Source organism: Scyliorhinus canicula, chromosome 5, assembly GCF_902713615.1.
Source record: "Scyliorhinus canicula chromosome 5, sScyCan1.1, whole genome shotgun sequence".
Lineage (NCBI taxonomy): Eukaryota > Metazoa > Chordata > Chondrichthyes > Carcharhiniformes > Scyliorhinidae > Scyliorhinus > Scyliorhinus canicula.
In genome coordinates this window covers 156,896,581-156,923,413 of record NC_052150.1, presented here as the reverse complement: position 1 = coordinate 156,923,413, position 26,833 = coordinate 156,896,581, and the positions used below count along the sequence as shown (strand labels likewise).

Below are 26,833 nucleotides of genomic sequence, written 5' to 3'. Positions count from 1 at the left end.
GTTTTTATGTAATTCCCCCGACAATTGTCTTAGTTGCTTGGAATATTCCGGATATTGGTCACACAAGGTATGAAGCACGCTTCCACTATCAGATGTTGTATCTAACGTATTACCCATCTCTAACACTATTGGCAGTTAATGATCCTTGCGATTATTGGTTATTTGGCGAAATGGTCCTGGACCATTTTATTCAACCATGAATTTAAACGGAGTTATCCTGCTCCATTGCCCAATTCAAGCAGGCTCATCCGTGCCTACAAGCCTATCTAACTACAAGGTTATAACGTCCTTGTTATGTTGTTACCTTAGAGTTAATCACGCACCCTTCTAAAGCCTCTTATCGCGGGGGCACTTTTAGACAAAGGCAAGGATCATGATGATGCCGAAACCTCTTCTGTAGCTATAACTGTAGGGGCTACACACCCTCCCTTAAAGCACTAGTCCCTGACTATGCCTAGTGGCTATAACTGCAGTGGTCACACTCCCTCCCTTAAGACACTAGTCCCTGACTGTGCCTGTGACTATAACTGTAGGGGTCACATTCCCTCCCTTAAACGGGTTCGCCGGACTGACCTGGATTTTGTAGGAGCGTTCCTGAGCACTGGCATCGGGGCCGAATCGCGGACGGTACAGCGGAGGGGAATACCAAAGTGGCAAAAATTTTACTCACAGTGGGGGCACAATTCCTCCTTCGCTCCCGAACCCGATCAGTCGCTTATGCCGCCAGTCTCAGCGGAGACTCTTTGAAATCCCACCGCTGCCACCAAAATGTGAATGCGTCTCTAATTCACTTGTCTCTCAGTCCAGAGGAAACAGTCTCGAACACGTTCGTGCTTCAGAATATTCTTTATTGCGATCGGGGCCGCTCTCTAGGTATTCCGGAGAACCACCTCGGAGAGTGCCAAAGTATTGCTCAAAACATCCCTTTTTTATATGTGTTATTAGGGGGCTGTCCCTGACATTCACTTGAGCTTGCCCCCATTACAAAGCATAAACTTGTTATTGCCATAGATCCAATACATGATTAACTTGTTATTGCCATAGTTTCGATACATGATTTTACAGACTTTGAGGTTATCTATTGGCACATGAGCATATAGCAGTCTTAGCTTAAACAGCAGGTGTTAGCCATAGTTGCAAGCGGCGCCCACATTTCATATTCCGTTATCCGGCCATCTTCCTTGTTTCTCAAGGCTATTCGACTTACAGTCATGAGTCGGCTCACAAATTCAACTCCCTTATCTCAACAAGATCATTCTCCTTCAATGGCTTCAATAACACACTCCTCTACTTGTGATTTTCCACTAATGTATCCCGTTCATTCTGGCTCTTTTTAGCTATTAACCCTTGCTTCACATCCTCAGAACCGCGACTGGTACGACATGGTTCAACTCTGCCCATGAGGGACACTGTTAGTGATCAGCTCAGTACAATGACATACCATGGCAGGACGATGCACCTTCCCAATTCACATTTGCTGCACTCCCAACAGGCAACCTGGCTTTCAGGACAGATGCCATCCAACATCGCTACCACAAGCATCGGAAGAAAAAAAGACACCAAATCAGACACCGAAGTGATTTGACCACTTCTTGGTTCCTTACGCACAGGGAAACTGATGGCGTTCACAAGGACATGCCACCATCAAAATCACCAACTCACCAACCCAACAAGAAAGACATTCGACCATGATACTTGATGGGTTTTAGACTCATACATATGAGTTGGACTTATTGTTTAATGACTGTCATCATAACTTGTACAGAGTATCGCTTATCTACCTGTTTTTATTTGTTCAATTTTCTTTCACGGTGTACAGAAAATATGTAACACGAAAAAAGGGGGGATGTGGTGATATGCATCACAGCAGATACACAAGGGGTTAATGTAAGTCCACGTAGACTAGCTAGACACTAAAGGGAGCACCAGAGACATGACACACAGGCACTCAACCAATAAGTCAGTAAGATAGAACATGACCAATGGGCATTCACGATACACACGGAGATGACACTATCACAGGGAGGGCATTACACCAACCCATATATAAAGGACACAGCACACATGATCTTCCTCTTTCCAGTAGAGACACTCAGTGAGTACAGACACATGGTTGATTCAACATCACACCCACCATGTGGATTGTAGCAGACTGGTTCGTCAGTCTGAGTAGCTATGGAAGGATTAACAGTAGAGGCGAATCCGAGTAGGAGAATTGTAAATAGTTTAATAAATGTGTTGAAGTTATCTCCACGTCTGAACCTTCCTTTGTCAGAGTGAACATCATGGTAGCAGCTTATGATACGCCAAGAGCAGAACAAGACAGGTAGGGGTGTCCTGTGTCTCCCCAGTTGTTTGCACTGGCTATAGAGCCCTTGGCCATCACATTAAGGAGCTCGGGGTTGTGGAAGGAGATAGTGGGGGGGGGGGGGGGGGGGGGGGGGGATCCTTAGATGCCGATGATCTGTTATTGTAGAACATAGAACATAGAACACTACAGCGCAGTACGGGCCCTTCGGGCCTTGATGTTGCGCCGACCTGTGAAACCATTTGAAGCCTATCTGACCCACACTATTCCATTTTCATCCATATGTCTATCCAGTGACCACTTAAATGCCCTTAAAGTTGGCGAGTCTACTACTGTTGCAGGCAGGGCGTTCCACACCCCTACTACTCTCTGAGTAAAGAAACTGCCTCTGATATCTGTCCTATATCTATCACCCCTCAATTTAAAGCTATGTCCCCTCGTGTTGGTCATCACCATCCGAGGAAAAAGACTCTCACTGTTCACCCTATCTAACCCTCTGACTATCTTATATGTCTCTATTAGGTCACCTCTCAGCCTTCTCCTCTCTAACGAAAACAGCCTCAATTCCCTGAGCCTTTCCTCGTAAGACCTTCCCTCCATACCAGGCAACATCCTAGTAAATCTCCTCTGAACCCTTTCCAAAGCTTCCACATCCTTTCTATAATGTGGTGACCAGAACTGCACGCAGTACTCCAGGTGCGGCCGCACCAGAGTTATGTACAGCTGCAGCTTGACCTTGTGGTTCCGAAACTCAATCCCCCTGCTTATAAAGGCTAGCACACCATATGCCTTCTTAACAGCCCTATTAACCTGGGTGGCAACTTTCAGGGATTTATGTACCTGGATGCCGAGATATCTCTGTTCATCTACACTACCAAGAATCTTGCCATTAGCCCAGTACTCTGCATTCCTGTTACTCCTTCCAAAGTGAACCACCTCACACTTTTCCGCATTAAACTCCATCTGCCAACTCTCAGCCCAGCTCTGCAGCTTATCTATGTCCCTCTGTATCCTATAACATCCTTCAGCACTATCCACAACTCCACCGACCTTCGTGTCATCTGCAAATTTACTAACCCATCCTTCTACACCCTCTTCCAGGTCATTTATAAAAATGACAAACAGCAGTGGCCCCAAAACAGATCCTTGCGGTACACCACTAGTAACTGAACTCCAGGATGAACATTTGCCATCAACCACCACCCTCTGTCTTCTTTCAGCTAGCCAATTACTGATCCAAACCGCTAAATCACCTTCAATTCCATACTTCCTTATTTTCTGCAATAGCCTACCGTGGGGAACCTTATCAAACGCCTTACTGAAATCCATATACACCACATCAACAGCTTTACCCTGATCCACCTGTTTGGTCACCTTCTCAAAAAACTCAATAAGGTTTGTGAGGCATGACCTACCCTTCACAAAACCGTGTTGACTATCGCTAATCAACTTGTTCTTTTCAAGATGATTATAAACCCTATCTCTTATTACCTTTTCCAACATTTTACCCACAACCGAAGTAAGGCTCACAGGTCTATAATTACCAGGGTTGTCTCTACTCCCCTTGTTGAACAAGGGGACAACATTTGCTATCCTCCAGTCTTCCGACACTATTCCTGTCGACAAAGACGACATAAAGATCAAGGACAAAGGCTCTGCAATCTCCTCCCTGGCTTCCCAGAGAATCCTAGGATAAATCCCATCTGGCCCAGGGGACTTATCTATTTTGACATTTTCCAAAATTGCTAACACCTCCTCCTTTTGAACCTCAATTCCATCTAGCCTGGTCGACTGAACCTGAGTGTTCTCCTCGACAACATTGTCTTTCTCCAGTGTAAACACTGACAAAAAATATCCATTTAACGCTTCCCCTATCTCCTCTGATTCCACACACAACTTTCCACTACTATCCTTGATTGGCCCTAATCTTACTCGAGTCATTCTTTTGTTCCTGATATACCTATAGAAAGCCTTAGGGTTTTCCTTGATCCTATCCGCCAACGACTTTTCGTGTCCTCTCCTCGCTCTTCTTAACTCTCCCTTTAGGTCCTTCCTGGCTAACTTGTAACTCTCAAGTGCCCTAACTGAGCCTTCATGTCTCATCCTAACATAAGCCTTCTTCTTTCTCTTGACAAGTGCTTCAACTTCCTTAGTAAACCACGGTTCCCTTGCTCGACAACTTCCTCCCTGCCTGACAGGTACATACTTATCAAGGACACGCAGTAGCTGTTCCTTGAAAAAGCTCCACATTTCGATTGTACCCATCCCCTGCAGTTTCCTTCCCCATCCTATACATCCTAAATCTTGCCGAATAGCATCATAATTGCCTTTCCCTCAGCTATAATTCTTGCCTTGCGGCATATACCTATCCCTGCCCATTGCTAAAGTAAACATAACCGAGTTGTGATCACTATCACCAAAGTGCTCACCTACATCTAAATCTAACACCTGGCCGGGTTCATTACCTAGTACAAAATCCAATGTGGCCTCGCCCCTTGTTGGCCTGTCTACATACTGTGTCAGAAAACCCTCCTGCACACACTGCACAAAAACTAACCCATCTATAGTACTCGAACTATAGTATTTCCAGTCAATATTTGGAAAGTTAAAGTCCCCCATAACAACTACCCTGTTACTCTCACTCCTGTCGAGAATCATCTTTGCAATCCTTTCCTCTACATCTCTGGAACTATTCGGAGGTCTATAGACAACTCCCAACAGGGTGACCTCTCCTCTCCTGTTCCTAACCTCGGCCCATACTACCTCAGTAGACGAGTCCTCAAGCGTCCTTTCTACCGCCGTAATACTTTCCTTGATTAACAATGCCACACCCTCCCCTCTTTTATCATCTTCTCTGTTCTTACAGAAACATCTAAATCCTGGAACCTGCAACAACCATTCCTGTCCCTGCTCTACCCATGTCTCCGAAATTGCACATTTTGGAACCGAGCTCATTGGTGGGGCGGATAATGGAACTACTTCAAAAATTTGGGACATTCTCGGGGTCGAAATTGAACCTAGGCAAGAGCGAGTATTTCATGGTCTCTCAGCCGGGAGTGTGGGCAGGAGTGGGGGAGCTGCCAATTATGTCTGGCGGTAACCCACTTTAGGTACTTGGGGGTGCAGGTGGCTTGGACTGAGGTGGGCTCCAAAGATACATTTTACTAGTTTGGTGGGGAAGGCAAAGGCCGATTTGGCAAGGTGGGACAACCTCCCTCTGTCGTTGGCGGGCTGGGTGCAGGCAGTTAACATGAATGTGTTACCGCAGTTTTTGTTTCTATTCCAGTGCCTGCCGGAATTTTTACTGAAATCTTTCTGCAAGGGGGTGAACAAGTTGATCTCCTTGTTTATTTGGGGGCGGAGGGGAGAGGTGGTCAGGATTAGGAGTGTGGTCTTGAGGAGGGGCGACAGGTGGGGAGGCTAGGCCTCCCAACCCTACTGTACTACTATTTGGCGATGAATGTGGAGAACGTGCAAGGCTGGACCAAGGAGGGGGAGGTCCGATGGATTATGATGGAGGAGTGCTCATGTAGGGGATCGGGGTTGCAGGCACTGGCAACGCTGCTGATGGCTCCAGGAAAGTACTCGGTGAGTACTTATTTATGGGTTGGTGTAATGCCCTCCTGTGGTAGTGTCACCTCCGTGTGTATCGTGAATACCCATTAGTCGTGTTCTATCTTACTGACCTATTGGTTGAGTGTCTGTGTGTCATGTCTCTGGTGCTCCCTCTAGTTTCTAGCTAGTCTACGTGGACTTACATTAACCCCTTGTGTATCTGCAGTGATGCATATCACCACATCCTCCCTTTTTTGTGTTACATATTTTCTGTACACCGTGAAAGAAAATTGAACAAAAAAAACAGGTAGATAAGCGATGGTGGCCACTTTGACAATCTGGAGGCAGTTCAGGCAGTCTTTTAAGCTGACGGCATTTTGCAAGGAAGGTTTTTCCTACCTTCCCGATCGCGCCGGCCGAAAGGGAGTTGTTTCAGCGATCATTGGAAGGCTCCTGGAGGAGGCCAGGGTCACTGTGGAGGGGATTAAGGTGAAGTTGGAGGAGAAGCTGGGGGGGCCAATGGAAGAGGGATTGTGGTGTGAGGTGCTACGGAGGGTGAATGCTTCGACTTCATGTGCGAGGCTGGGGCTGATACAGTTGAAAGTCGTGCATCGGGAGCATCTCACATAATCAAAGATGAACTGGCTATTTGAAGGGGTGGTGGATGCCTGTGAGTGATGTGGGATGGGGCCTGCAAACTACAAATTTAGCCGGAGGCCTCCTCTCCATGTGTTCTCCCTCCCAGCTTTGTCTTGCTACCTGACACTCATGAAACCTGCACCTTGTGCCTCGCACGTCTATCAGGGATTGTTTCTTTGTGTCTGCAGACACCATTCTTCTCTTGCCCACAGCATGGCCATATTCTGCTAGATTAGGGGAACAGACTACATGCTGGCAGCTAAGATCTCGGAGTTGAAACCACTCAGAGTTTGCTGGTCCAGTTGTTCTAGGTCATTTCCTCAGCCACCATCCATCCAATTCCCACCCTGGGTTAAAATCAGGGATTCAGTGTCAAGTGCTAATCTGTGTATTTAGAGATTTTGCTGTTTCTGTGCCTGTAACATTGTAATTTGTTGTTTGATAAAGCTCTGCAACAGCGTTTGGTGCAGCATAACCCAGTAACAAAAACATGGGAAACAAAACTCATAATGGAACAATAACAGATTGCATAAAGAACATACAGTGCAGACGGAGTCCATTCGGCCCATCGAGTCTGCACTGACCCACTTAAGCCCTCACTTCCACCCGATCCCCGTAACCCAATAACCCCATCTAACCTTTTTGGTCACTATGGGCAATTTATCATGGCCAATCCACCTAACCTGCACGTCTTTGGACTGCGGGAGGAAACCGGAATACCCGGAGGAAACCCACGCAGTCACGGGGAGAACGTGCAGACTCCACACAGACATTGACCCAGCGGGGAATCGAGTGCTAGCCGCTTGTGCGACCGTGCTGCCCACTATATGAATTATAAAAACAAGCAGGGGCTGGATGAATGTTTATGATGTTCATGTTATCTCAGTCCCTCGCTTGATGTGATTGTTTCTGATATGATCAAACCTCTCACTATTATTGCAGCTTGTCAACTGTCCTTTATTCCCTGTGCATCGCTGTACCTTAATATATTATGATTTATATCAATAATGCATTTTTTTTTTCGATACACCAGGTTGAGTATAGTCAAAGTAAAATAATGATAATCTCTGCATCGTCTTAGCATTGTTTTGTGAAATGATAACTAGGCTTTAAAATGTGGCAGTAATTCACTGTTCTTTTCTGTCTTTTTTCCTAGAAAATGGCTCTGGATCCGGAGAAGGAGGTACATTTTACAACTTTCTAAAAAAAATACTTCACATAACTTTTTGGTATGAAATTTAAAACCATAATAGTCAAAGCAGATATAGTGGATAAAAACTCTAAAGCGGTGGGTAAATATGATCATGGGAGTGTGAAAAACATCTCACTGGGGGAGGGGCAAGATCTCATTTTTCAAAGTACTAAGTGGTTCCGTTTTTTTCCAATCAATGTTTTTATTCAAAGGCAAATCCTACCATTTTCTTATATCATGAGGAGGACTCGATCTCTTTTCCAAAATGCACAATCTGTTCTATTTAACTTTGGTTTCTAAATTAACATTGAACAAGCAGTGGTCTCTTCAAAAGTGTTTGAAGCATTATAAGCATAGACTCTTCAGTATTAAGAAGGTATTTTTTTCATGGCAGGTAAATAGTTCCTGCCTTTCAGACTACTTTCTGAGAGGTCCTATATTTTTTTAAAACCCTGAGCAGATTTAAAAAAAAACAAGAGTCCTGTTTTGCGCGTTCTTAGCGGGATGTTTCTCAGCACCTGCAGTGCCGAGATCGACCCCGCTATCTAACAGGACTCTGCCGTTTCTTTTGGCCTCTGCGGGGAACGCTGTACCGAGGCTGCACTTACCACATGTCGCATCACCAAGTCGGGAGCAACGAGGCCATTAAATCGCTGCCCACTAGCAGACTCCAAACTGATATAGATTGTAAGTAGGGCTGGACCTTTTTTGAACAAAATTCCCCAACTTACCTCATAGGGGTCCACCTGCCCCCCCCCCCCCCCCCCCCCCCCCCCCCCCTCCTAAGGCTCGATCCCTGGCATGGGCAATCTGGAACCTGGGCACTGCCAGCCTGGCATCCTGACAGGTCACCCAGACATCCTGGCAGCATCAAGGTGCCCAGGTGGCAGTGCCAAACTTGTTGTGCCAATGTGCACAAGTGCCGCTGGGAGTGCCAGTGTACCACCTACCCAGAGCCCCACCACCCGGGGGCCTCCAATGGCCTGGGAGAACTCCCAGGTGCCGTTATGCCTGGTTCACGTTTCTGTGAAGCAGTGCTAAATGGTGCCATGGTGAGATTTTCCAGGTGAAGGTGTTAGTTGCCAATCCTCGGGAGAATGGCTCATTTAAACAGGTTAATCTGGATCTCACTCGGTGTGGGCGAGATCCAGATCGCGACTTCTCACAAGATCCCGTTAGATCTCACGTGGTATTCCCAAGCACCGGGAATCTCGCGAGAGGCCTTTCACAAGATTAAATAGCCTTGTCGCATCACCAAGTCAGGGGCAACGAGGCCATTAAATTGCACCCTCCTAGCAGACTCCAAACTGGTATAGAATGTAAGTAGGGCTGGATCTTTTATAAACCAAATTAAAACCTGAAGTGCAGAGCTTTTCCAGATTCAATGAAATGAATGCCTCTTCTGAATATGAAGTCCCTAAACTTCATAGCAGTTAGGCTGTCAGATGGCACTGTTATTCTCAGATATGATTCCAATGGAATGTTGTGTTCCCTTATGGATTCTTATTATTTGTTTAGCTCTTCTCTAATTACATTTTTCATGTGCCGTTCATGGTTCAAAGTAGTGGAGGGGAAAACAATGGACAAGTCGATCTTCTGCCAATACTTAAGCTACCACTAGGAATTCATGTATATGTCCAGAAATAACTTACTCTTCTGACATTTACATCCCTCCCTGTTGAGAAGCCCTCAGCTTCATATTAGTGCTTTCCTGATGGCACAGCCAAGATTAAGAACTTAATGTATGAGAAATTATACATGCAAAGACATCTAACAGATACTACATTAGCAATCCATATGCTGTGGCACAACACTGAAGATAAATAAAATATTTCTGTGAAATACATGCTCAGACTTTGGTAAAATGATATAAAAATGCAAATGTTCGCATTAATTCTAAATTATTAAAATTGAAAAGCAACGACTGACGTTCACTGCAGATTTGCCATTTTCCAAATAATATGAAGATGTCGAGGATGCACTTTAATATAAAGACTTCGGTCAGAAATGTCTTTGTGTGATTCTGAAGTAGGAATTGTCTGAACTCCTGTCTTCACTATTCTAATAAAAATATTAGCACATCTCAAATAAATCAGTTAACATTTCTGGTTAAATAAAGAAGAGGACATTTTCAAACAAACATATTAGATGTTCATACACTGGCAGCTAGGATTGCTGAAGACTCGATGGGCCAATTGGCCTGCTTCTGCGCTGCAGGGATTCTATGTTTCCAAGGCATAAAAAGCTGCTTATTATAAACCAATCCATAAGATCATAAAGCTAACTAACCGTACCATTATATAACACCATATAGATAATTCATTTTTGCCAGTTTGCAATTCATAAAGGCAATGATTTGTTTACAGGAAATAAAGTTATGTTATACAATCAAAGCACAGCAACTGATTTCAAATATATTGAGCTTGGGATAATACGGAACCATTTGTGTTTTTCTAACTACACTAGCTAGATCCCTTCTCATCACATTAAAATAAGCCCTCTTACAATATAAAAGGTGTTCTTTGCTCTTCTCCATTACTAATGTAAACCTTATGATAAAATAACCCCTCTTAGACAAATGTTCCCTCACAGACAATTCGTCCACTCAGCCTTCCTCATTTCTTAGCACCTATCCAGCAATGCCTTATTTCTAGTTGGCCAAGAACAAATTGATCAAGGAGATCTCCTGAACACATTTCAGAAATTTCACCCACTACAGGCTTGGAGGGCTGAAGGGCCTGTCCCTATGCTGCATTGTTCTTTGTTCATACATTTTACTGTAACATTATCCAAATCATATTTAGGTAATTAAAGTTTCATTATCACCATTCGAGACTTCTTGTACATCTCTGATTTCCCCCCCAGATTTGCTCCTCCAGCTCTCTCTCATTATTTGGAGGCCTATTAAATACCCTAAGTAGTGTGATTTTGTTTTGTCTTCTCAACTCTAACCAAGTACATTCTGTCCTTTCTTGCCTCCTCAAGGACATCACCTCTTTCCAACACTGCATTATCTTCTGTTGCAATCTCTGTAAAGACCGAAAACATTTATAAAAAGATTTAAACTTCCAATTGCTAGTGGAAGGAATGGAATGGCAAGATTTCACATTTTAAAACTTTTATTGTAACAAATGACGAAGGAACACGATTGACCAAACACTGGAGGAATTGTCCAATACTCCTGCAGGTGTGTTCAGTGGCAGGCATAAGGGGAAAATATGGCGGGAGGCCCATAAATTGGTTTCATGTTGTACGAATTTACATTGGGAACTTTGGTTGGCTTTTGCCATAGGCTGATGTGAAAGCCTGACCATTTGCACCAGATTCTCTGTGGTGTCATCTGGAAAACGCACTGGTGTAAGGGTCCTTCCTGGTTATTCCATATTTATTCCCTTACTTCCCTTTTCTTTTTTTGCCTTAACATCTTTGATCCATGGATGATTAATAGACATGTGTATTTAAGGCAGCCTGTATCTTTAATTCAAGCAGAAGACGCCTGTGTTGGTTTAAACTGGAGTTGCAGATTGGCCAGCATGAGTGGCAGAGATGGGCTGGAACTTGATTTGATTAATTTGGCTGGTAACCAATGAATTGGCCCAAAAAGCTGTGCTCTGCCTGGTAACCAGTGGTGATTGGATCTTATCCAACTGAAATGGTTCAGAAACCGAAGGAGATTTTGGTTTCGATTTCGGCAGCATGGAAGTAAAAGATCCTCTATCCAGAAAGCTGTTGCTAACTTTCTCCAGAAAGCTATTGCTAATCCTCCTCAGAAAGCATGAGGATGTTGTGATCTTGAGTTGCAGAGGCCTGAAGACAAACCATGAACTGAAAGCAGGGTTTGGTGAAACAAAGACTCTGCCTCTCCAGGAAAGGTGTGAGTGTATTTTAATACTGCATGAAAGACCAGTACAGGCTGCAAATCAAAGACTGTAATCTACAGGTTTATCGTGAAGAAATGCAGACTGAGAACCAACATCTGAAGCAAAGACTCTTTTCTCTTTCACTTACTTTTTTTACCCCACCGTATTTGTCTGCCTTGTGTGTGTAGAAGGTGGGGAGGCACGTTAAACTAGGAGTTAGGTGCTTATTAATAATTAACCAACTGTATTTGCTGAATATTTCATTATAGTTTTTGTTATAAAAAAAACAGTAATTGTGTTTAAACTTACAAACCTGGTGACTGCAATTATTGGGCAGCCAGGAGCCAAAGACCTCTTGTATTTTTATAAGAATTATTGATTAATTCACTTGTGTTGTGACTCCAGGATAAGTGGGGCTGGAATTGATTGCGCATTTGCCCAGGGTATCATAACACTGGCGGAAAACATGTGTTGATATTGGACCTTATCTGAACAATGCCAGGGGCTTCCTCCAGAATTCAGAGGCCACCCGCATCCCTGGACAATGGATCACAACAGCAGTGGGTCAGGGAGCATCTGCAGGTCAACCTTACAGATTAGGTATCTTAGAGAGGGTCCACCTTCCACCCTCACAATGTTCCAGGAGACCCATCTTTTCTCTCGGGAGATCTATCTTCCAGTTCTATCTTCATTTTTCGGAGGTCCACCTTTTTTCAATAGTGCATCAGTGAGGTTGGATGCCTTTAATGCCCACATGTGTAGGAAGTATCTCCCAACTGTTTCAGGGTGAACTGAGGATGGGTATGAGGATTCACTGTGAGGTATCATGGAGGATGGGTTTCTGGATCAAACGTTCCCAGAGATGGTCACCCCCACATGCAGTAAGAAGCCAGAATAATAGGTGGGTGCTATCTGGAAGAGTAGGAGGAGGCTGGAAGTATAGGAGTCTTTGGGGTGCATGTTACCCTCAAACAGGTACTCAGTGTTAAAGACTATGGGGTGTTGTGATACCCTGACGAGTTCAACTATGGGACTGAACAGGAGCGAACAGCAAAATGTAGAAATGCAGTTGTTATAGGAGGGAGGACAAGAAGAGCTTCTGCACAACAAAGTCCAAATGGTCAGTGACCACTGAAAGTGCATCCTGTAGGTGTGTCTCCGCTTCCCAGGGTGCACACATGACACCTCTGTACCTCAACAGTCCCAGTTGCCACAACTGTTCCAGCTCCCCACACCTTCAGGGATGAATCCTTGAAGACATGCGGTACCTTCTCAAGACATGGCTGACGATGACAGTGAAGAACCTTTGCAGTGCAGTTGAGGAATGATACAACGCCTGCCACAGGTCGACTGAGGCCACAATCAAACAGACAATTGGCCTACTACAGATGGGATCCCGTTCCAGATACTGTTGCAGTGGAGTTTTGCAATATGCCCCAGAAGGGGTTCTCAAATGATACAAGGGCAAGATACCGCAGAAACTGGAAATCTGAAATAAAAGCAATACTCAGCAGGTCAGGGAGCATCTGTGTAGAGAAACAAAGTTTCAGATCAAGATGACTTTTCATCACAGAATTGTTACGGTGCAGAAGGAAACCATTTGGCCCACCATGTCTGCACAGGCTGTCCAAACGGGCATCATGACTCAGTGCCATTCCCCTGCTTTTTCCTCAAACTCTTGAACATTGTCAGAACTGAACAGCCACAAAATAAAGGACTCAGGAATAAATGCGCAAATACTTTTTAGTGAGACACAATCATCAATCATTAACATGTAAAATCTAATTCTTGTGCCACACTGGTGCCATCTAGATGCTGTTTCAAATGTGCATCCAAAGACTCCATCAGCAGCTGAGGTGGAGGCAGGCGGCTGATCGTGCTGCCCTGTGGCCTGCAATAACCATGGTGGCTGTCCTCTGTCTGAGGCTTTGAGGGTCCCTGCATTCCAAAGATCTCCCGCACATGTGCAGGTGTGGTCTGCGTGGTTGCAGCTACTGGAAGCATGCAGGTTACTGGCAGGAGGGGATGAGAAGCACCTGTCCACTCTTGGAGGACCTTGAAAGGAGCCCCCTAGATGTGGCAGGCCGATGTTCCTCCTCTCTTGTAGTTTGCAATAGCACCTCCCTGACTACACGATTTGTAGGGGCATCTCAAGAGAGTCCAGGCACCAGGCAGCCAGACAAGATGGTGCCCCGATCTGCGAAGATCCCTCCAATTGCAGCCTCAGCGAAGAGAAACTCCCAGAGGCCAAAAGAACCGGCAAAGTGCTGTTGGATAGCGAGATGTTTCTCGGCGCTCAGCCAAAGAGAAACATGTGGCTAAACGCGCCTGAAACCGGACATAGTAATTTTTCGGGTGAATCGTGCCCCGAGTGACAAAGGGGATAGAGTGGGAAAATGGCATTGAGGTAGAAGATGAACCACAATCTAATTAAATGGTGGAGCAGGGTAGAGGGTGCGGAGGATCTACTCTTGCTTGTTTTTCCTTTGTCTGATATTCTTATCCTTCCAGAGTGCGGAAAACTGAACGGGATAGCCACAAACAATTAGGACTAATTCCTTCCCGTTCTCTCCTCCCATCTTGGCCTGGTGTGTACTTCCTTTCTGCCCAACGCTCTAAAGAGAGACCATTCACTTACTCAGTAAATGGGAAGAGACTCAATACCTCAACCAACTAACATGAGCACCTGGGAAACGAAAGTCATCTGTACTGTGTGTAAGAAGAGACCAGGCATCTTTACTCCATTCTCACTACACTCCAATCTCACCAATCACTACAGACTGGCTTTCCTGCTCCCTAGTCAGTTTGACAGCTTCCTCCTCTGCAGGTGTCAGGGCATGGATGTCCGTCACATCACCAACAGCCTTCGCCCTCTCTATCTCTTGCGCATTGTGGGCCCTTTACTCCTGCAGGCAAAAGTGAAAAGTAAGTCTCCATGCTATGATCAGCTGACCATCGAATCAGGTGGCACCCCCCGGGGGCACAAGATGGGGCTCTCGGAGTCTCATCCATTGTCCACTCACAAGGGACCTGAAAGATTCTGACAATGAGAACAGACCCCTATCACCCACATGCAGCCATTCTCCACGAGGCAACTGCTGTTGGGCCATAAAATTCTGTTGACCATGTGGCCGATCCGTCCCCACGTTGGAGCACATCTGAAAGCCACCGTCCTCTTAGCATTTAGTTACACTCACCCTGGCTGTTGTGAAGAGGTTATTGGCCCATTTGCGTTACTGGATCCAGTTGCGCTGCTGGACTCCACAGCAGCCAACCTCTGCTCCTGTATCCTCCCAAGCTACCTTGGTCAGCCAAAAGGGTATCATGCCATCTTTAGGGAAAAGCAACGTCTGCCATTCCTGTGCATACTGTAAGAGATCTAGCAGGGAGATGTGGCTTAACTGTTGTGCCATCTTTTGTCTGGCCTGTTGCAACCTCCAGCCTGGCTTCATTGACTAGATTCTGGACACTCTGCGGGTTGATGGCTCTTGTGTGCAAGTTGATGGGCTCTTGTTCTTTGCAAGAAGGTACTTAAAGGGCGCACGGTAGCATATTGGTTAGCACTGTTGCTTCACAGCACCAGGGACCTGGGTTGGATTCCTGGCTTGGATCACTGTCTGTGCGGAGTTTGTGCTTTCTTCCCGTGTCTGGGTGGGATTTACCCGGGTGCTCCGATTTCCTCCCATAGTCCAAAGATGTGCAGGTTAGGTGGATTGGCTATTCTAAATTGCTCTTTGTGTCCAGAATTGTTAGGTGGGGTTGCTGGGTTGTGGGGATGGTGTGGAGGTGTGGGCTAACGTGGGGCGCTCTTTCCAAGAGCCGGTGAGACTCGATGGGCCGAATGGCCTCCTTCCGCACTGTAAATTTTATGATTCTATGAAGATAGGTCCTTACAGTGACAGACATGGCAGGCAATAGAACATAGAACATTACAGCGCAGTACGGGCCCTTCGGCCCTCAATGTTGCGCCGACCCGTGAAACCATCTGAAGCCTATCTGACCGACACTATTCCATTTTCATCCATATGTCTATCCAGTGACCACTTAAATGCCCTTAAATTTGGCGAGTCTACTACTGTTGCAGGCAGGGCGTTCCACACCCCTACTACTCTCTGAGTAAAGAAACTGCCTCTGACATCTGTCCTATATCTACCACCCCTCAATTTAAAGCTATGTCCCCTCATGTTGGTCATCACCATCCGAGGAAAAAGACTCTCACTGTCCACCCTATCTAACCCTCTGACTATCTTATATGTCTCTATTAAGTCACCTCTCAGCCTTCTCCTCTCTAACGAAAACAACCTCAAGTCCCTGAGCCTTTCCTTGTAAGACCTTCCCTCCATACCAGGCAACATCCTAGTGAATCTCCTCTGAACCCTTTCCAAAGCTTCCACATCCTATAATATGGTGACCAGAACTGCACGCAGTACTCCAGGTGCGGCCGCACCAGAGTTTTGTACAGCTGCAGCATGACCTCGTGGCTCCGAAACTCAATCCCCCTACTGATAAAGGCTAGCACACCATATGCCTTCTTAACAGCCCTATTAACCTGGGTGGCAACTTTCAGGGATTTATGTACCTGGATGCCGTGATCTCTCTGTTCATCTACACTACCAAGAATCTTGCCATTAGCCCAGTACTCTGCATTCCTGTTACTCCTTCCAAAGTGAACCACCTCACACTTTTCCGCATTAAACTCCATCTGCCACCTCTCAGCCCAGCTCTGCAGCTTATCTATGTCCCTCTGTAACCTATAACATCCTTCAGCACTATCCACAACTCCACCGACCTTCGTGTCATCTGCAAATTTACTAACCCATCCTTCTACACCCTCTTCCAGGTCATTTATCAAAATGACAAACAGCAGCGGCCCCAAAACAGATCCTTGCGGTACACCACTAGTAACTGAACTCCAGGATGAACATATATAAACCTTATCTTTCATAACCTTTTCCAACATTTTACCCACAACCGAAGTAAGGCTCACAGGTCTATAATTACCAGGGTTGTCTCTACTCCCCTTCTTGAACAAGGGGACAACATTTGCTATCCTCCAGTCTTCCGGCACTATTCCTGTCGACAAAGACGACATAAAGATTAAGGACAAAGGCTCTGCATTCTCCTCCCTGGCTTCCCAGAGAATCCTAGGATAAATCCCATCTGGCCCAGGGGACTTATCTATTTTTACACTTTCCAAAATTGCTAACACCTCCTCCTTGTGAACCTCAATCCCATCTAGCCTGGCCGACTGAACCTGAGTATTCTCCTCGACAACATTGTCTTTCTCCAGTGTAAACACTGACGAAAAATATCCATTTAACACTTCCCCTATCTCCTCTGATTCCACACACAACTTTCCACTACTAAGCGAGGAGATCAGAAGCAAGGCAGTCAAGTCTGCTGTCTAAAATGGCGTCAGCACCTGTGCCCCATCAATTGATGCTCAGATGACATTCTGCTTGTTCCCGACACATGATTCTCTGGGCTCCATGCCTGCACCTTGTTAAATAACCAGCTGCCACATTGGTTCTTTGTATCCCATATGGCAATGGCACTTCTGAATCCCCCACCAGAAGTCACTGGCATTAAGTTCCACCCTGAAACTTCAGATTGTAGTGTTTTAACATACAAGATGTAATTATACTAACATACAATAAATGCTAAAAGGTCAGATTCAACATATATAAAATGTATAAACTTTGATGGTGAGGCTTTGAGATTTCTCCTTTTCTCCTTTTCCTTAAGAACTATTCAGATTTGAGATCGAGGGTACAAATCTCAGCAAGAGCAAAATTTTAAAATTAGTCCCTTCTGGCAGCTGCTGCTTCAGAGAAACATAAAAGGAATTGATTTTTTTAAATGTGTAGTTATGTTGTGTGCTTCAACTTAATAGGAGTCAATTTTTTAACAATACAAGCATGACATATTTCATTTTCAGTGAACAGCCTAAGAAGAAACAGCAAATCAAATTTATGTAGGGACTGTTGTTCATAATTACAAGCAGCATTATATTCCCACAATAAATTCAGATTGTAATACATTCAGCAGAGAAACAGTGGTGACATCGCCGCTGCTGGGTCTGTTCCCTTGTGACCAATTGGAACCACTGAATGATTCAGCCGATCCCACTTATCTGTTTTCTACAATCACTGGTGTGAGTAACGTTGACGAACGTTGCTTCAGTCAGGTAGGTTATAGTAGCCACATATGATTGAACATTCCTGGTTCTCAGATCCTCTTAGCACCACGAGGCATGCACAGATGGTCCTATTTGACCGATCAGGCACTTAGCTCATGTTTGAATAGCCAGAAGAAGCCAGTAATGCCCACAGCCAACATACGTTAGGCTGCACAGGCTGTTGGATTCTGTGCTTTATTTATTAAGAACACATATGCAATATGAACAAAGTAGTAGCAAAGTACATCAATATGTTTAATTCACCTGACACTCAGATTGCAAGTTTTAATAATGTGATATTCCATTATGATAATTTAACAGCTGCCAATTTATTACTGGTGGAAACCAAAAAGGATAGTAAGAAAAAATGGGAGACAAAAGCCAAAAATCATGTGCTCCTACCACGTTGTGATTATTTTGTTTTTGTGGGGTTTTTTCAATTATAATCATTCCAGCCGAGTAAAATGCTAGTGGAATACTTGAAGTAGGTTCAGAATTAAGTATTTCTGAAATATTCTTATCCTCCATTTTTATTTAGTTTTGTGCTTAAGCTAAAAAGCGCATAAAGGAGATTTATTTGGATACTATCAGGATTGGAGAATTTTAACTACAAGAAAAGATTGGATAGACTAGGATTATTTTCTTTGGTGAAGTAGAGGCCGGGAAGGTTTAATTGAGGTCTGTAAAATTATGAGGGATCCTGGACAGATTGGATAGTCAGGATATCTTTCCCTTAGCAGAAAGATTGACAACCAGGGTACATGGGAAGGATTAGAGAGGAATTGAGGGGAACTGTTTACATCCAGACAACACTAAGGATCAGGAACTCACTGCTCACATGGCTGATAGAGGCAAAAATCCTCATCATATTTAGAACATATTTGGATATGCACGTTAAGGCACTTTACGTGCCTTAACCTGCATGAATAGAGACCAAGAACTGTGCAATTATTTTTTTTTCAGCTGACCTCTTTCTGGATCATGAGTAGCAATAAAACAATTACTGCTATTCAGTAATTCTCTACTCTTTCAGTGAAACCTTTAGTAGATTGTTTTGAGTAATAATTTGAAAAAAAAAAGCTTTCAGCTAACGTTTGAGAAGTTGGCATGTGCATCTCGCAAAATCTACCTCCTTCCAATTTTGGAACCAGAGCGAAGACCTCAATTCTTCACCAATGTTTTAACCTGCAGCAAATCACTGAGTTATATTCGGCCATTGTTCAGGTGACCAGATGAATGTGGATATTTACTACATCGTGTTGCAGTGCATTGAAAGTAATGCAGTCATGTATCACTCTGCTGGTGCTAGTGACCATCTCTATATATATTTTATCTATTAACAAAGAGTCGTATAACACAAGATTGTCAGTTGATGGAATTGATCTGCTGTGCATTTACTTGCGGGTTTCACAGTAACCAGCCATCCAACCGGAATAGAATTTTTAATTTGATACCTATAAGACCATAAGACATGGGAGCAGAATTAGGTCACTTGGCCCATCGAGTCTGCTACGCCACTCAATCATGGCTGATATTTTTATCACCCCATTCGCCTGCCTTCTCCCTATAACCCCTGATCTCCTTATTAATCAAGAAACTATCCATCTCTGTCTTAAAGACACTCAGTGGTTTGGCCTCTACAGCCTTCAGCACCCTCAGCCACAGATTCACCACCCTCTGGCTGAAAACATTCCTCCTTATCTCTGTTTTAAAGGATCATCCCTTTAATCTGAGATGGTGTCCTCTAGTTCTAGTTTTTCCTACAAGTAGAAACATATTCTCCACGTCCACTCTATCCAGGCCTCACAGTATCCTGTACGTTTCAAGAAGATCCCCTCTCATCCTTCTAAACTCCAACGAGTACGGACCCAGAGTCCTCAAACGTTCCTCATACGACAAGTTCTTCATTCCAGGGATCATTCGTGTGAACCTCCTCTGGACCCTTTCCAAGACCAGCACATCCTTCCTTAGATATTGGGCCCAAAACTGCTTACAATACTCCAATAAGATCTGACCAGAGCCTTATACAGCCTCAGAAGTACATTCCTGGTCTTGTATTCTAACCCTCTTGACATGAATGCTAACATTGCATTTGCCTTCTTAACTGCTGACTGAACCTGCACATTAACCTTAAGAGAATCGTGAACAAGGACTCTCAAGTCCCTTTGTGCTTCTGCTTTCCGAAGCATTTCCCCATTTGGAAAATAGTCTATGCCTAGATTCCTCCTTCCAAAGTGCATAACCTCACATTTTTCCACATTGTATTTCATTTGCCACTTCATTGCCCACTCTCCTCGCTTGTCCAAGTACTTCTGAAGCCCCCTTGCTTCCTCAATACTATCTGTCCCTCTATAGATCTTTGTATCATCTGCAAACTTAGCAACAGTGCCTTCAGTACCTTCTTCCAGATCATTAATGTACATTGTAAAAAGTTGTAGTCCCAGCACAGACCCCTGAGGCACACCACTAGTCACCGGTTGCCATCCTGAAAAAGACCCCTTTATCCCTACTCTTTGCCTTCTGCCAATCAGCCAATCCTCTATCCATGCCAGGATCTTACCCTTAACACCGTGGGCTTTTAACTTATTTAGCAGTCTCCTATGCGGTACCTTGTCAAAGGCCTTCTGGAAATCTGAATAAATACGTCCACTGATTCTCCTTCGTCTAACTTGCTTGTTACCTCCTCAAAGAACTCTAACAGATTTGTCAGACACAACCTCCCTTTGACAAAGCCATGCTGACTCAGTCCTATTTTAACATGCACTTCCAAGTTCTTCGCGATCTCATTTTTAATAACAGACCCTAAAATCCTACCAATGACCGATATCAGGCTAACCGGCCTATAATTTCTCACCTTCTGCTTCCCTTCTTAAACAGTAGTGTTACATTAGCCACCTTCCAGTCCTCTGGCACACCTCCTGCCTCCAGTGATTCCTGAAAGATCACCACCAATGCCTCCACAATTTCCTCAGCTATCTCTTTTAGGACCCTGTAGTCCATCCGGTCCAGGTGACTTATCCACCTTCAGACCTTTCAGTTTCCCCAGAACCTTCTCCTTGGTAATGGTCACTGCACTCACCTCTGCCCCCTGGTTCTCCTGGAGCTCTGGCATCCCACTGGTGTCTTCCACTGTGAAGACTGATGCAAAGTAACTATTTAGTTCGTCTGCCATTTCTTTGTTTCCTATTATTACTTCTCCAGCCACATTTTCTAGTGGTCCAATGTCTATTTTTGCTTCTCTCTTACCTTTTATATATTGATAAAAGCTCTTCCTATCTTCCTTTATATTATGAGCTAGTTTGCACTCATACTTCACCTTCTCCCTCCTTATTGCTTTTTTAATTGTCCTCTGCTCGCTTTTAAAGGCTTCCCAATCCTCTGGTTTCCCAGTAACCCTTGTCACTTTGTATGCTTTTCCCTGAACCTTTCTGCCGTCCTTGACATCCCTCATCAGCCATGGATGCCTTGTTCTCCCCTTAGCATGTTTCCTCCTCCTTGGGATAAATTTCTGTTGTGCCTCCCTAATAACCCCCAAAAACCCCTACCATTGCTATTCCACTGTCTTCACTGCTGGGCTCCTTCTCCAATCAACGCTGGCCATCTCCTCCCTCATGTCTTTGTAGTTACCCTTATTTAATTGTAATACTGTTACATCTGATTGCAGCTTCTCCCTCTCAAACTGCAGGGTAAATTCTATCATATTGTGGTCACTGCTCCCTAAGGGTTCCTTCACCTTACATTCCCTGATCAAGTCTGCCTCATTACACATCACCAAATCCAGAATTGTCTGTTCCCTAGTTGGCTCTGTCACAAGCTGCTCCAAAAAAACCCATCTCTTAGACATTCCACAAATTCCATTTCTTGGGATCCACTACCAACCTGATTTTCCCAGTCCATCTGCATATTGAAGTCCCCCATGATTATACATGCCTTTTCTATCTCCTGATTTATTTTCTGCCCCACATCCTGACTACTGCGAGGGGGCCTGTACATACTCCCATCAGGGTCTTTTTACCTTTGCGATTCCTCAACTCTACCCACAGAAATTCTATGCCTTCTGATCCTATATCGCTCCTTGCTATCGATTTAACTTAATTCCTTACTAAGAATGCAACCCCGCCCCCTTTGCCCATCTGCCTGTCCTTTCGAGAGGACATATATCCTTGGATATTTTGATCCCAGCCCTGATCCCCTTGCAGCCACGTCTCTGTGATGCCCCCAACATCATGCCGGCCAATTTCAATGTGCGCAACAAGTTCATTTACCTTGTTCCGTATACTGCACTGTTTCTTCCTTGTTACGCACAGTAAGCATCAAAGTTTGTGCTAACCCGAAATTTCTATTAGAATTCTTCTTGTGTGAGAAGTTTATAGAATGTATCCGCGATAGTTTCCTAGAACAGTATGTAATGGAACCTACGAGGGAACAAGCGGTCCTAGATCTTGTTCTGTGTAATGAGACAGGATTGATTAATGATCTCATAGTTAGGGATTCTCTCGGAAGGAGCGATCACAATATGGTGGAATTTAAAATACAGATGGAGGGTGAGAAGATAAAATCAAATACTCATGTTTTGTGCTTAAACAAAGGAGATTACAATGGGATGAGAGAAGAAGGTAGACTGGGAGCAAAGACTTTATGGTGGAATAGTTGAGGAACAGTGGAGAACCTTCCAAGCGATTTTTCACAGTGCTCAGCAAAGGTTTATACCAACAAAAAGGAAGGACGGTAGAAAGAGGGTAAATCGACCGTGGATATCTAAGAAAATAAGGGAGAGTATCAAATTGAAGGAAAAAGCATACAAAGTGGCAAAGATTAGTGGGAGACTAGAGGACTAGGAATTCTTTAGGGGGCAACAGAAAGCTACTAAAAAACTATAAAGAAGAGTAAGATAGATTATGAGAGTAAACTTGCTCAGAATATAAAAACAGATAGTAAAAGTTTCTACAAATATATAAAACAAAAAAGAGTGGCTAAGGTACATATTGGTCCCTTAGAGCAGTGCTACTCAAAGTGTGGTACGCGTATCGGTGCCGGTACGTGAGCCATCGTCTGCCGGTACTTGGAGTGTTTCCAGAAAAAAAAGAGACAGTAGTGATATTCAACACCACGGGAGACTGCCGGTCCCTGGCACATTGGAAAAAAAAACTGCCGGTCCGCCACATCAGATAGTTTGAGATGCACTGCTTTAGAGGATGAGAAGGGAGTTTTAATAATGGGAGATGAGGAAATGGCTGAGGAACTGAACAGGTTTTTTGGGTCGGTCTTCACAGTGGAAGACACAAATAACATGCCAGTCACTGATAGAAATGAGGCTATGGCAGGTGAGGACCTTGAGAGGATTGTTATCACTAAGGTGGTAGTGATGGGCAAGCTAATGGGGCTAAAGGTAGACAAGTCTCCTGGCCCTGATGGAATGAAATGAAAATGAAATGAAATGAAAATGAAATGAAATGAAAATCGCTTATTGTCACGAGTAGGCTTCAATTAAGTTACTGTTAAAAGCCCCTAGTCGCCACATTCCGGCTCCTGTCCGGGGAGGCAGGTATGGGAATCGAACCGTGCTGCTGGCCTACTTGGTCTGCTTTAAAAGCCAGTGATTTAGCCGAGTGAGCTAAACCAGCCCCTGGAATGCATCCCAGAGTGCTAAAAGAGATGGCTAGGGAAATTGCAGATGCACTAGTGATAATTTACCAAAATTCACTAGACTCTGGGGTGGTCCCGGTGGATTGAAAATTAGCAAACGTGACACCACTGTTTAAAAAAGGAGGTAGGCAGAGAGCGGGTAATTATAGGCCAGTGAGCTTAACTTCGGTAGTTGGGAAGATGCTGGAATCTATCATCAAGGAAGAAATAGCGAGGCATCTGGATATAAATTGTCCCATTGGGCAGACGCAGCATGGGTTCATAAAGGGCAGGTCGTGCCTAACTAATTTAGTGGAATTTTTTGATGACATTACCAGTGCAGTAGATAGCGGGGAGCCAATGGATGTGGTATACCTGGATTTCCAGAAAGCCTTTGACAAGGTGCCACACAAAAGGTTGCTGCATAAGATAAAGATGCATGGCATTAAGGGTAAAGTAGTAACATGGGTAGAGGATTGGTTAATTAATCGAAAGCAAAGAGCGGGGATTAATAGGTGTTTATCTGGTTGGCAATCAGTAGCTAGTGGTGTCCCTCAGGGATCAGTGTTGGGCCCACAATTGTTCACAATTTACATAGATGATTTTGAGTTGGGGACCAAGGGCAATGTGTCCAAGTTTGCAGATGACACTAAGATGAGTGGTAAAGAGAAAAGTGCAGAGGATACTGGAAGTCTGCAGAGGGATTTGGATAGGTTAAGTGAATGGGCTAGGGTCTGGCAGATGGAATACAATGTTGACAAATGTGAGGCTATCCATTTTGGTAGGAATAACAGCAAACGGGATTATTATTTAAATGATAAAATATTAAAACATGCTGCTGTGCAGAGAGACCTGGGTGTGCTAGTGCATGAGTCGCAAAAAGTTGGTGAAAAAACAGGTGAAACAGGTGATTAAGAAGGCGAATGGAATTTTGTCCTTCATTGCTAGAGGGATGGAGTTTAAGACTAGGGAGGTTATGCTGCAATTGTATAAGGTGTTAGTGAGGCCACACCTGGAGTATTGTGTTCAGTTTTGGTCTCCTTACTTGAGAAAGGATGTACTGGCGCTGGAGTGTGTGCAGAGGAGATTCACTAGGTTAATCCCAGAGCTGATGGGGTTGGATTATGAGGAGAGGTTGAGTAGACTGGGACTGTACTCGTTGGAATTTAGAAGGATATGGGGGGATCGTATAGAAACATATAAAATTATGAAGGGAATAGATAGGATAGATGCGGCAGGTTGTTTCCATTGGCGGGTGAAAGCAGAACTAGGGGACATAGCCTCAAAATAAGGGGAAGTAGATTTAGGACTGAGTTTAGGAGGAACTTCTTCACCCAAAGGGTTGTGAATCTATGAAATTCCTTGCCCATTGAAGCTGTAGAGGCTCCTTCATTAAATGTTTTTAAGATAAAGATAGATAGTTTTTTGAGGAATAAAGGGATTAAGGGAAATGGCGTTCAGGCCGGAAAGTGGAGCTGAGTCCACAAAAGATCAGCCATGATCTAATTGAATGGCGGAGCAGGCTTGAGGGGCCAGATGGCCTACTCCTGCTCCTAGTTCTTATGTTCTTATGAGAGCAGCAGAAAAACTCTGTGAATCAAAAATTCTAAGCCTGATGCAAGGATTGCATAATTTAAAAAGTAGTCCTTATATAATCGTTGCTGCAAGTGTGTCAGCTCAGAAGCTTTCTGTTCGGGAACAAATTCAGGCTCATCTTGATTGTCATTGTTAAGTCAGAGATCCAAAAATGTATATCAACACGTGCTTAAAATGAACTCTGCCAAAGTTCTGAAATTAACAGCAGGATTCCTTGAAATTGGATTCACACGTCTGAGGCATTAGTACTTGTTATACGCCAAACATCAAAATTGTGAAACTGTGAATTTAATAATAAATGCACAAGTTTGAATTTCTGACTTTAGTGATCTGAACTAATAATCAAAAGCAGTTGAAGTTGATTGAGGCCTTCTTGGTAGTGGTGGTTTATCATGTTGTATTTCATCAGAGTTGGGGCAGGGAACAAGTCAGGTTTAATGAACAATATTGATTAAAAATTATTGAACCAGAAAATAAAACTCTGAGGTATCACTGAAACTGTAGTTGTAATGAACTTCACTTGTACTTCAAACCAAACTAACGTCTAGACAGAAAGCCCAAAGGATGAACTTCAGTCTTGTCCTTCATATTACTATTACGTGCTCAGTAGAACAAGGCAGCACCAGCACAGATTGATTATTGTCTAATTGATATACAGTGTACAGCATCTTACCCACCAATTATAATGAAACCTTAGTGAATTCTTTCTGTTTAATGGAAAGTGGTTTTGGCTTGGTTCCCAAAATGGAGAGTTAAGAAATGACAGGCTTTACAGAGGTTGGATTTCACTTGGACATGCCGACACTGTAAATACCAACATTAAATCAATTGTATTGTTTACATTGCCCGCATTTATGAACATTGCCATATAAATAATCTGATAGATCACGTATAAGGAACATGTCAACCTTTGTCACATTGAACAATGTATATATTGCTATTGATTTCAGTATCCACATTGACAGCATAGTGCTGTTTAATCAATCTTTCGCTAGTAAAATGTTGACATTGAAAATTCCAACAGTGTTTGTACAGCACTAGGGACCCGGGTTTGATTTCCAGCTTGGGCCACAGTGTGTGCGGAGTCGGCACGTTCTCCCCCTAACTGCATGGGTTTCTCTACGTGCTCCGCTTTACTCCCATAAGTCACGAAAGACGTGCTTGTTAGGTGAGTTGGACGTTCTGAGTTCTCCCTCAGTGTACCTGAACAGGCCCCGGAGTGTGGCGACGAGGGGATTTTCACAGTAACTTCATTGCAGTGTTAATATAAGCCTACTTCTGACACTAATAAAGATTATTATTATTTTACAGAAAAGTTCCACGATTCTAAGTGCAATAACTAACAATGGATGCTACACTTCCATATCACACCCTACCTTCCTATAAGTTTTTGGGCTGGCTGGCAAATACAATATAATAAAGAGGGTATGCTGCATTTGATCAGAATTGCATTATGGCGATAGGTATTACCTGAGGGAGCTTAAGAATACGAACAAGAGTGTTTCTTGTTTCAGTTCTGGGCAAATGTAGACAGACTTCCCAAAAGGGCATAGGATTCTTTGGGATTTTTACAGCAAAAAGAGATATCCCGTTTTAGGAAGGGTATCAAAGTTTTAGAGAGGGTGCAGAAAAGATTTATGAGAATCGTTCAGGAATGAATTACTTCAATTACATGGACAGATTGGAGAAACTGGGGCAGAAAAGGTTGAGAGGAAATTTAGTAGAGGTACTCACATCAGTCCGGACAGAGTAGATAGAGAGAATCTGTTCCCATTGGCAGAATAGTTGATAACTAGAGACACCACTGTAAGGTGAATTGCAAAAGAAACAATAGTAAACATCTTTTATGCAACATATGGCTTGGATCTGGAGTGCAATGC

General features: G+C 44.0%; 1 protein-coding gene across 1 annotated transcript in view; it reads left to right on the top strand.

Moving 5' to 3' along the window:
- LOC119966355 (tomoregulin-1-like) overlaps positions 1-26,833 on the top strand; it is a 394,538-nt gene that overhangs the window by 220,918 nt on the left and 146,787 nt on the right. The window contains exon 4 of the mRNA XM_038797880.1: positions 7,659-7,685. Coding sequence (XP_038653808.1) covers positions 7,659-7,685 — 27 coding nt within the window. The remainder of the gene's footprint in view (positions 1-7,658; positions 7,686-26,833) is intronic.